General features: G+C 54.1%; 1 protein-coding gene across 1 annotated transcript in view; it reads left to right on the forward strand.

Moving 5' to 3' along the window:
• The window catches only part of Myom3 (myomesin 3), a 43,121-nt gene extending 32,296 nt beyond the window's left edge, over nucleotides 1-10,825 (forward strand). Inside the window, exons 26-38 of the mRNA XM_010626080.3 lie at nucleotides 375-511; nucleotides 1,733-1,877; nucleotides 2,003-2,062; nucleotides 2,513-2,580; nucleotides 3,557-3,667; nucleotides 5,014-5,101; nucleotides 5,506-5,544; nucleotides 5,776-5,884; nucleotides 6,933-7,096; nucleotides 7,304-7,340; nucleotides 7,485-7,507; nucleotides 9,039-9,094; nucleotides 9,966-10,825. Coding sequence (XP_010624382.1) covers nucleotides 375-511; nucleotides 1,733-1,877; nucleotides 2,003-2,062; nucleotides 2,513-2,580; nucleotides 3,557-3,667; nucleotides 5,014-5,101; nucleotides 5,506-5,544; nucleotides 5,776-5,884; nucleotides 6,933-7,096; nucleotides 7,304-7,340; nucleotides 7,485-7,507; nucleotides 9,039-9,094; nucleotides 9,966-10,229 — 1,301 coding nt within the window. The 3' untranslated portion in view covers nucleotides 10,230-10,825. The remainder of the gene's footprint in view (nucleotides 1-374; nucleotides 512-1,732; nucleotides 1,878-2,002; nucleotides 2,063-2,512; nucleotides 2,581-3,556; nucleotides 3,668-5,013; nucleotides 5,102-5,505; nucleotides 5,545-5,775; nucleotides 5,885-6,932; nucleotides 7,097-7,303; nucleotides 7,341-7,484; nucleotides 7,508-9,038; nucleotides 9,095-9,965) is intronic.
• Nucleotides 10,826-10,841: the final 16 nt, after the last annotated feature.

Below are 10,841 nucleotides of genomic sequence, written 5' to 3' on the forward strand. Positions count from 1 at the left end.
TTGAGAAAGGTCTCCCTATGAAACTCAGTTTGCCCTTGAACTCACCATGTATCCCAGGCCAGCCTCAAGTTTGCTGTGGCCCTCCTGCTTCAGCCTCTTCCATACTGGGATTACAAGTGTGTGCCACCACACCTGGCACAGGTGTCTTTGAAAGTCCTCAGGGATTCAGGGCTCAGCCAGCTTGAGAGCCAAAGCCCCAGAGCCCTGGAAGGGGAAAAGCTTCCCTGAGATCCGTTAAATCCAGAGCCACCCTACGCTCCTCAGCTCTTACCCCAGCCAGCCGCGGGTCAAGTGCCCACAGTGGGTCCAGGTGGGGCTAGCAGGGAGGAAAGGAGAGTGCCCTACTTGTGCCCTTCCCAACCTGTGCCTTCCAGTGATCAAGCTGATCTCCGGCTGGAACGTTGACATCCTGGAGCAAGGGGAGGTGCGGCTGTGGCTGGAAGTGGAAAAGCTGTCCCCGGCTGCCGAGCTGCACCTCATCTTCAATGAGAAGGAGATCTTCAGCTCGCCGGTAACCGGCACTCTCCATCCCCCAGGGGGCCTTGGTTCTCCTCACGGGGGACAGTCCCAGGTGGGGCGGGGACAGGAACATCGGCTTTTAGTACACGGGGAGTGGGGCAGGATGCTGGATGCTGGCCAGAGTGAGGGGCATTTCCACAAGGGCTTTTCTGTGCCTCGACAACTTTCCAGTGTCCCCCAGACATTGCTCAGCTGGACAAGCTGATAAGTACCCGAGCCTAGGCCCTAACTGCTTTCGGCGAAAATGCAAAGTGCCCTTGCACGAGCCTGGTGTACACTCAGTAGAGAGTTTTTATCCTGCCCACCACTTTTCTTGTGCTCTTTCACTCATGTTTCTGCTCTTGGACAAAATGCTTCCAATCTTTTTGCTTAATTAAATTCAACCCAGCTCACCAGTCAGTGTAGCATGAGTGAGATTTTGTCTAAGCACCTCCATAGTAAAATACGTATTATTTCATTTGAAGTGATTTTTAATTCTTCCGATCACAGAGTGGGTATTATTTTTATTTTCATTTTAAATATATTTCCATTCACAGGCAGACAGGTTTTGTTAGAGTGAGCTGTACATTGGTGGTGGTCAGTTGCTCCGACTTACAGATGTGGCGACTGCGAGCTCAGGATGCCGCCTCACAAACACTGTGGACTGGGAATGAGGAAGACCCTGGATTCAGTCCCCAGAAAAAGAGATAGACAGACATAGAGAGAAGGAAGTGGAGAGGGAGGGAGAGAGAGAGAGATTAGATCGTTCCATCAAATCATGTATACAAATAAAATCAGAGGAAGTAAAGGAGGAAAATGAAGGTTTTTAAACTGTTGGGAATGTAGCAAAATGTAGTTGAGAGTTAGTTCTGGGGAGTAGTATACAGGTGTTCTTATATTATCTCTATGGTATCTTCCACATGCTCACGGGGTTTCTTTCCGTGAAATTCTAAAAGAAGAAAGAAATAACCAAAAATAAGGCACAGTGGGGGGAGCATTATTACCATGTGATTGATTCAAGCGCCCAGAGCATGTTGCTGGGGCCCAGTAGCTGGGGTGCCCCGGTCTACACTGGCAGAACAGTATTACCGGGCTGGTCCCCAGTCTCTGAAGGATGACAGCTCTGCACATTTCACACCCCGCTCCCCAAGTTCAACTCCACCCTGAGGCATGGCCCACAACCTGTTCCCAAGACAGGAAACGTGACAAAAGGACTCGGGCTTGCTCTTCCCAGAACCGCAAAATCAACTTTGACCGTGAGAAGGGCCTGGTGGAAGTGATCATCCAGCACCTGTCTGAAGATGACAAAGGGTCCTACACCGCTCAGCTCCAAGATGGAAAAGCCAAAAACCAGATCACCCTGGCCCTGGTGGACGATGGTCAGCCCCGCCCACCTGCATCCGGCCCATGTGCCTGGCCTCCCTGCATGACTTCTGTCCACCCCACAGTCCCCTGGCGATCTGCACTCCTCTCAGTTCATACCAGCATCCCCATGTGTTCACAGATTTTGACCAACTTCTGAGGAAGGCAGATGCCAAGAGAAGAGACTGGAAACGAAAACAGGGTAAGGGCTGCCGGGTGAAGGTCAAAAGTCTCAGCCACTGTGCAGGAGAATGACTTGCCTGGGGGTTGAGGGGACCCCACCCCCCCAGGGGACCCCCCCCCAGAGAGGCCCACTGAGATTCAGTCCACCTCCCTCCCGGTGCCAGTTTAAACCAGCACTTGCCCAACCCCAGACCCCACCCTTGACACATCTGGATTTTTTTTTTTTGAGACAGGATCTCGCTTTGTAGTTCAGGCTGGCCCTGAACTCACTATGTAGCCAGACTGGCCTCGAACTCACAGCAGTCCTCCTACCTCTGCCTCCCAAGTTCCCCCTCACATCTGGATTTCAAACCCAGGGTGGTGGTCCTTAGCCACCTCCTTCCCTGCTGGCTTCCCTATCTGGCCACCAGGTGGCGCCCGCCTTAGCCTGGGGCTCTGACAGGTGGCCGTGTTTGTTTTGGACTCGCAGGTCCCTACTTCCAGGAACCTTTGCAGTGGAAGGTCACCGAGGACTGCCAAGTGCTGCTAACGTGCAAGGTGAGTCCCTGCCCCACCTCCAGCCAGAGGCTTGTCCTGCTGGCTGTCCTTGCCCACCCCATCCCTCAAATTCCATCCCCAGTGTTTGGCTGATCTCCTACATGGGAAGGGGCAGCAGGATTCACGAGGTGGGTCACCCTTGAGCTTGATCCTCCGAAGGCATCCAGTGGGGCCGGGGTGCCTGGGAGCCACTGAGGGGTCGGTACGTGGAGGGGTCCACTGTGTTTATTGTCAGCACTGCTCAGTGCGTCACAGTAGTATCTCACGTCATCCGCCTGCCTGTCAGTGAGATTTGCGTTGTTATGGTCACCTCGTGGGTGAGAGGGCAAGTGGGGATATCCTTCCAGACCACAGGCAGGGGCCGGGTGTCAACCTAGTCGGCCTGACTCCAAAGCCTCCCGAGCTTTCCAGCGCTCTGCAGCCTCTTAGATAAGCAGGGAAGGGCAGGGTCAATAAGTGGGTTCCCCCCTCCCCAGGAGCAGGTTCATCCAGTGATCTCAAAGCACCTACTAAGCACCAGATACTGGGCACACGAGGACGTGCTTTCCTGAGGCTGTGAAAGCCCGTGGTCTGAGGCAGGATTATTGGAAAGCAGGATGCCTCATGTTCAATCAGATTGCGCAGGAAACTGATGAGTCCTGGTGGGAAGGGGCTGAGGCAGGAGATTTCCTGGAGGAAGTGATATCTGGGTCTAAGGAGTATAGGCATGGCTGGGGGTGAGGTGTGCATAAGGCCCTGGGTTTACCCCCAGCACTGGGGGGGTGGCGTTAGACAATTACAAGGGAAACAAAATGGAGAAGGAACAGGGAGCCAGTGGGAACTTGGGTGGGGTCAGCCAGCCTTCACTCTGCGTGTGAGTGTTTGTGTGTACGTCCGTGGGGGCAGAGGGAGTCATATTTGTAACAGGAAGTGAAGAGCTGAGCTTTTACTTAAAAAGAGACAGCACGATAGAGTCCTTCACACCTACTTCCCTCAGGTGACCAACACCAAGAAGGAGACTCGCTTCCAGTGGTTCTTCCAGAAGAGAGAGGCACCCGATGGTCAGTACGACCCACAGACCGGAGAGGGGCTTATTTGCATTGAGGAGGTAAATGCACTTCCAGCCCAGGGCTCACACCCTTGTCAGCTGCACACCAGGCACCAGGCTGTGCTGGGAGCCCTGGGCCGGGAGTCCAGAGCAGGACCGGGATTCTGGTGAGGCAAGTGAGACACTCACCCTGGGGCACAGTTTAAGGAGCACCAGAAAACACAATAGTCAAGATAAATAATAGTTTGTGCGGCATTGCTAAAAAATCAAAACTAATGCCCCCCAAAAGAAAACAACCACCAATATTTCTCACAAAGACAAAACCAGTATTACTGTTTTTTCCCTTTGCTTGGGCTCCAGGCCTGAGCTGTCCCTCTCTGACCTCAGCCTTCATCTGTAAAATGAGCAGCTTGGAAAATCCCTTCCACTCTCAACTGTCGTTCCTGTGCCAACAGCACAGCGTTGCCGACAGGAAAGGCATCTGCGTTCTGAGCAGAGCAAAGTAGCCTAGAGCTCAGTGTACCCACATCCCCGACCCAGGGCCTTCAGAGAAGCGCAAGGCTGGCTTGCTCCTTTCCCATCTGTTTCTCTGCCCTGATGCTGATTCCCGTGGCCTCTAAGGGTCTAGAGCAGTCTAGCTTGCCCAAGTTTCCACACCTATTGGGAAGACAGTAACAATTTCAGGGTCTTCTTCAAATCTCGGCCAGGACAATGCCATGTCGGCCTGTTACCATTGGGCAAGCCCCTGAATAGGGCATGGCATCGAGTAGGTGCTTAGTAGTTGTGGGGCCCCCACTGGCACAGAGCTTCCCGGCTTTCTGCAGTGTGTCACCCCGGGGCCCCGCAGCACGTGGGCAGAATGAGGAAGTCTGCCATTTTCCAGATGAGTACACTGAAGCTCAGAGAGAAGAATTCAAGGACGAAAAGCTAGAGAACGGATCCACTCCAGTCACCAGCCTCCAGGATGGCTGGGTCTGTGGGGCCTTCGATGCACGGAGGGAAGGGAGACAGACAGGAAAGGATCCGTGGGGTGCAGCTCCTCGGCCCCCAAGTTACAAGCTGCCACTGCCTAGGGTCTTGACCCCAGACCCATTATGTAGCAATGGGTAGGTCGAGGGGCCTCTGAGGGAACAGGGAGGCAAATAACACTCCCAGGTCCTAAAGAAGGAGCCATGTAATAAGAGGCATCTACCTCTGCTCTCAGTCTGTCCTTTTCCCCAGGTCCACACCAGCCTTGAGCTAGAAATCGACAGGTTATGAACTGGCTAGAGCCCAGAGGAATAAACTGAGGCCCAAGGAGAGAAGGGCCTTGGCCTGAGGTCACATAGAAAGCATGGCCCTCCTAACCTGGTGTCTCTCCTTCCGGAACTCATACTGACACTGCCATCTCTCACCCTCTTTTCCAGCTGTCCAAAGAGGACAAGGGACTCTATAGAGCAGTGGTTTCTGATGATCGCGGGGAGGATGACACCGTCTTGGACCTCACAGGCGAAGGTAGGAGCTGGTGATGCTGAAAGGGGCTGGGAGGCCCGAGAGGGGTCAGTCTGGAGCAGGAGACTGCTCCCCTGTCACTTGGGGACATTGAGGCATGATAGGGTTAAGTGACTTGCCCAAGTTTGCACGGCTCAGCAGTGGCAAGGTCCTGTGGTGCCTGTCCACTGCAGTAAACCTGCTGGCCTCACCCCTCTGCTCTGTCCATTTGCCTGGTTGGCTCAGCCTGCAAGAGAATCATGAGGTTGGCCCCTCTGAGCACCATCACTGAGTGTCCCGCACTCTGAAGTCATCCTGCAGAGCTCCCTGTACCCCAGGTGGCTCCTCCAGCCTTTTCCGAGGGCTCCCCCACCACTGCACTTCCCCAGGGAAGCCTGCACAGCTGACCCTTCTCTGTCTCCCTCCAGCCCTGGACGCCATCTTCACTGAGCTGGGCAGGATTGGTGGTAAGCAAGTCTGCCTCTTTGCCCAGCCCTGCCCTGGTGCCAGAGAGCCTCACAGGGCCTCTCCTGCCTGGGCTACCCAGGGTTGGGGGACAGTCAGAAGAGAAGCTCCTGCCTCCCCACCGAGCTGTGTGCCCACCACACCACCCCTCAGAGCAGGAGGGAGCAGGCTGCCCCAAAACCTGCTGCCCGGGGGGGCCTTGGGAGAGACGCCTTTCTCCTCTGCCTCTGCAGCCCTCTCTGCAACTCCACTGAAGATTCAGGGGACCGAGGAGGGCATCCGGCTCTTCAGCAAGGTCAAGTACTACAATGTGGAATACATGAAGACCACCTGGTTCCACAAGTAGGTTGACCTTGCCCACAGGGGCTTCCCGCTTCCCCCACCCAGTCCTCCCTGCAGAGACCAGTCCCAGGAAGCTGGCGTGGGCAAAGGTTTCACGCGAGTTCTATTGTCCACTGTCAGAGTTGGGGACAGGGATCTGCAGTCCGAGGAGTAGAAATGCAGTGGGAATTGTGTTGATAGAATACCTGCGACCTCAGAAGGATCGTGATCTCAGAGCCGCATTGGAAAGTGGCAGAGGGAGGGATGCAGGAACAGAGAAGAACCAGACAGTCCAGTGGGTCACGGTGGCCCTGGGCCACCAGGAATAGGGACCGTGTCCAAAGAGAGGGACCTGTGGGGCTGACAGCCAGCTGAAGGTGGGGGCTGAGAGGCAGGATAGACAGTGTATCCACAGAGATGCAGCCGGGAGCTCCGGCACTCCAGATAGTTTGAGAGCGGAATTTTCCCCAGGCTCCTTACCATAGGCTCGCCTCAGCCTCCCAGGACGCCCTGCTGCACCCGCTGGACAGACTCACTTGGTCGAGTGCATCAGATGAGGCAGAGCAAAGGCCAGAGAGCATTTCAGGACAATGGGGCTCCTTCGGTAGCCGGTCTCGGAGCCCTGGCAACAGGCTGGGGCGACAGAACCCTGGGACATGTGCCAGGCGTCTTCCGGGAATGAAATTTAAGTAAAAAGCGGGGAAAGGCTTCAGTCTTCCTGTGTTTTGTTCCGAACAGTTAACAAAGAAGGATTGTAGGAAGGAACCGTGGGAGGGTTTGAGAGGAAGATGAAGAGGAGAGGAAGTGATTCTTGAGGGTGGAAGGAGTCCCTCTGTACTATTTTCTTGGGGTCCCACCCCTTGGGACACATGACATTTATAGCACTTGTGCATAGTTGAGATGCCGCAGTGAACAGAGGGCTGAATGGTGAGTGTCTGGGAGATGAACAGAAGGTTGGGTGAATAGAGAGCACGGATAGCATCCGATGTCTACCCTGAGAGGTGCCCCGGGAGGGTCACTCGTAGACCTGCAGCCACCAACCTTTACCTTCCTGTGCCGCGGCGCTCAGAGATAAGCGCCTGGAGAGCGGCGATCGGATCAGAGCAGGCACCACCCTGGATGAGATCTGGCTGCACGTCCTGGACCCCAAAGACTCAGACAAGGGCAAATACACCCTGGAAATAGCTGCCGGGAAGGAAGTCCGGCAGCTCTCAGTGGATCTCTCAGGGCAAGGTGAGCCATCCACCTGTCTGCTCAGAAACCTGTTTGGAAAACCCCACTGTTCACTGGGGGAGCTCCCTTCTTCACACCCAATCCCGTCGCTGCCCCAAGAAAATACTGGAATGGGGAAGAGACTGGGAGACAGTCAGGGCTGAACCCCTGTCCCTGGGGTCACACTGCAGAGACCTCACGTTCCCCACCACCTTTTCCTTCTCACAGCTTTTGATGACGCCCTGGCTGAACACCAGAGACTGAAGTAAGTTTCCCCCACATTTCTCAGTACCAATCATACCCTCCCCCAAGGCGGTGGCCTGATCTGTGCTCAGGACCCCACCCCTCTGGGGCAGGGCAGTCCTCGGACAAGCAGAACCCACACCTCCTTCCCGTTTCTGTTTTTCAGAGCCTTGGCCATCATCGAGAAGAGTAAGACCCCATGTTTCTGTGGTTTCGCTTTTGATTTGGGGTGGTTATCTGTGGAGCTCAAGCCCCCTGGAGGGCTCCTAAAGTCCCAGATCCATGGTAGGGTCTGAGGGGCTTGGGGACCGCACAGGGCTGCTGGGGAGACCTGGGCGGTGGCGTTGCGAAGATGGATGACAAAGAGTTCCAGGAACCTGAGGTCGTGGTGGTGGACGAGCCCCGCATGGTGCTGAACCAGCCCAGGGCTCAGAGAGGAACAAAGCCATGCTGGCCTTTCCATGTGAGCTGTGGTGGTGAGGTGCTGTCAAACTGAAGCTGAGGCTGTCAGAGCTCTACGGTCTTTTCTAATCCGAGGCACAGCCCCAAGCCCAGAGGGACCTGGCATGGCTTTTGAGCTGCCAAGGAAGCCACAACCCGGTCTGTGAGCTCAAGCTGGTCTTGCCCATCAGGTCCCAGCCAGGTCTGCATGACCCAGTGCCAGGAACCTGGCCTCCCCTCCTCTTGCTGGCCAGCGATGGGAAACAAGCACTTCAGTGAGGGACAGGCCTGGGCGGCAGAGCACAGAAGCAGCTGAGCTCCTCCCCGCGTGGCATCACTGTCCCCAAGTACCCCCACTTGATAGGAAATACAGGCCTTTCGTTCCCAACTGTGGTCGGGACAACCGGGAGGGTTCAGTGGCTGTGCAAGGAGGAGCCCTTGCAGAACGGAAGGAGCCCCAGCCTGCTCCTGGAGGAGGTGCTCGCAGCAGCCCCTTAACTGCTTACCCAGCACAAATGTCCCCTCACATCCTGGAGCGCATGTCCCTAGACAGTGTGCTCCGTCTAGGACCCTAATCGTTGATCTCGCCAACATGTGTTTGCTGGGCTTGTGGAATCAGAGCCAGTGAAGGAAGTGGATCCTTGCGTGTAAGGAGCACCGGGCAAATATCCCCAGCCCACGCACCCATCCCTGAGCCTTCCCTGGCAGATCCAGGGTCCTGCTCCCCTTCCGTGAACTGCACAGATACCATCCACAGCAGGCTTTGTGCTTCCTAATGCAGAGTCTGGGGCCGTGCTGAGCACCTCTTCTCTCCCTTGGCCTCCACAGCAGCACACAGATCACAGTGGGCTTTCTGCTTAGTGATTCACAGCCATGCTCTCTTCCTGCCCACCCACAGTGGCCTTGGCCTTCCTTGGATCAGAGACCTCACCTCTTGGTTCCCTCCCTTACCTGGCTGATCATTGGGTGTTGCCAGTTTAAATTCAGAACAGTAGTATTTGCTTATTTTTTTTTTAGTTTTTTGAGGCAGGGGCATCTCACTGTCACCCCCTGGTACTGCCCATCATCATGACCTCAGATTGGTGGCAGAAACACAGCATTTCCTATGTCTTCTACTTGTAAAGGCCAGGAAGCAAATAACAGTCTTAAAGATTTCCATCGAAAATGGTGAAAATTGAAAGAAGTCTTGCTTAAAAATAAACCTCAGCCCCAAGGAGACCTGCTCTGGGAATCAGCTGGCAGGAAAACATTCATGATTGGCCTTTCATTTCCCTTCCAGATCGCGCCAAGGTAGTGAGGGGCCTGCCAGATGTGGCCACCATCATGGAAGACAAGGTACCAACCCCACTGGCCATGCCAGCAGTCCCCTCATTGCTCCTGGGGTCCACCCTGGGTCATCCTAGGTCTGTGGCCAGAGGAGCTAGAGCTGCCAACTGACTGCACATCACTGACTGGTTGTGTATAAGGGAAAGCCACTGAGCCTGGGTGTGGTGGTGCACATCTATAATCCCAGCACTTAGGAGGCTGAGGCAGGAGAATCACTGAGTTCAAAAGCCAGCCTGGGTTACCTAGTGGGTTCAAGTCCAGCCTCAACTACATAGCCAGACCCTGTCTCAAAAAACAAACATAAAAATGACAGCTCCTGCTTTTATGGAGCTGTCTTTGTGCCAGGCCTTATTCCAACAGCATAGGGCAATGCCATGAAATGTAGTATTGCTACTCACACTGTCTAGCTGAGGAAACCGAGACCCAGAGTGGTGAAGGGACTCACCTAAGGTCACAGAGCCTGAAGGCATAGAGCTGAGATCCATAGCCATGCAGCCCAATTCCGGAGCCTGTGTTTCACCATAACACTCCACTGCTCTGCATTAGAACTTGTTTGAGAATCTTCCAACTCTCTTCATATATCTGTGTGCTAAGGCAGTATTACCCTACTTGCAAAGTAAAATTATAATGACCTATGTATGACAGAAAGCAATATAGCAATATGCTAGAGTGAGGATGACCTAAAATATCAATGAATATTCCATAGAGATACTGAGGATGAAGAATATGGGTTTAAAATAGAAGGTCCCATGTATGGGTTATAAGCAAACACACCTAACCCCAGGAGCCACCTGTGCTAGGAGGCTCTGGAGTGTGAAAGTGAACACCAAGGTCAAGTTACAAGAAGATGAGACTGTTCTCTTCTTGTCCGTTGAAACAGACCCTGTGCCTGACCTGCATCGTCTCAGGAGACCCCGCCCCTGAGATCTCTTGGCTGAAGAATGATCAGCCTGTGACCTTCCTTGACCGCTATCGCATGGATGTGAAGGGAGCAGAAGTGACCATCACCATCGAGAAGGTCAACAGTGAGGACAGTGGGCGTTATGGTGTCTTTGTCAAGAACAAGTACGGCTCTGAGACAGGCCAGGTCACCATCAGTGTGTTCAAACACGGGGATGAGCCCAAGGGGCTGAACAAGATGTGATGGGTGTGCCCTGGCACAGCCCGAGGTCCCGTCTGCAGGAACAGCAGGACCAACCAGTGGGTCACAGCCTGGCACGGGCCATGGGGCAGGGAGAGGGAAGGGGACAGGATGGGACCCAGCGCTTAAAGGTAGGAGTAGAGTGACACGCTGAAGGGAGAAGCAAAGCTCTGGCTAGAGTCCTAAGAGGGCTTCAGGATGGATGGGTGAGAGCTGGACTTGGAATAGGAAACTTAGATGTGAGACTCAGTCTCCAACAGTCTCTTCAAAGCCTTGCCTTTCTTGTCATCAAACAAGCATCCCGACAAATACTGGGGATCATCGGCAGAAGCTCCTTATGACCCATATTCAGGTGCCTCTAGATGGGTGGCAGCTTAGCTCTACAGAGGACATTTGGCAGTGTTGAGATTTTGGGTTGGCACAACTGCAGATGTCCGCTGGTATCTAGGTCAAGGCCAAGCGTGTTGCTGCACACCACAGCTTTCACCACGCGGAACTATCCAATCTAAGATGTCAACAGTGCCAAGGTCAATGAAGGCTGCCACATACCAGGATATCACAATCCTCCTCTCTCTCTCTCTCTCTGTCTCCTTTTTTTTTTTTTTTTTTTTTTTT

The sequence above is a fragment of the Fukomys damarensis genome, unplaced genomic scaffold (genome assembly GCF_012274545.1).
Source record: "Fukomys damarensis isolate Sample0158 unplaced genomic scaffold, DMR_v1.0_HiC HiC_scaffold_23, whole genome shotgun sequence".
Lineage (NCBI taxonomy): Eukaryota > Metazoa > Chordata > Mammalia > Rodentia > Bathyergidae > Fukomys > Fukomys damarensis.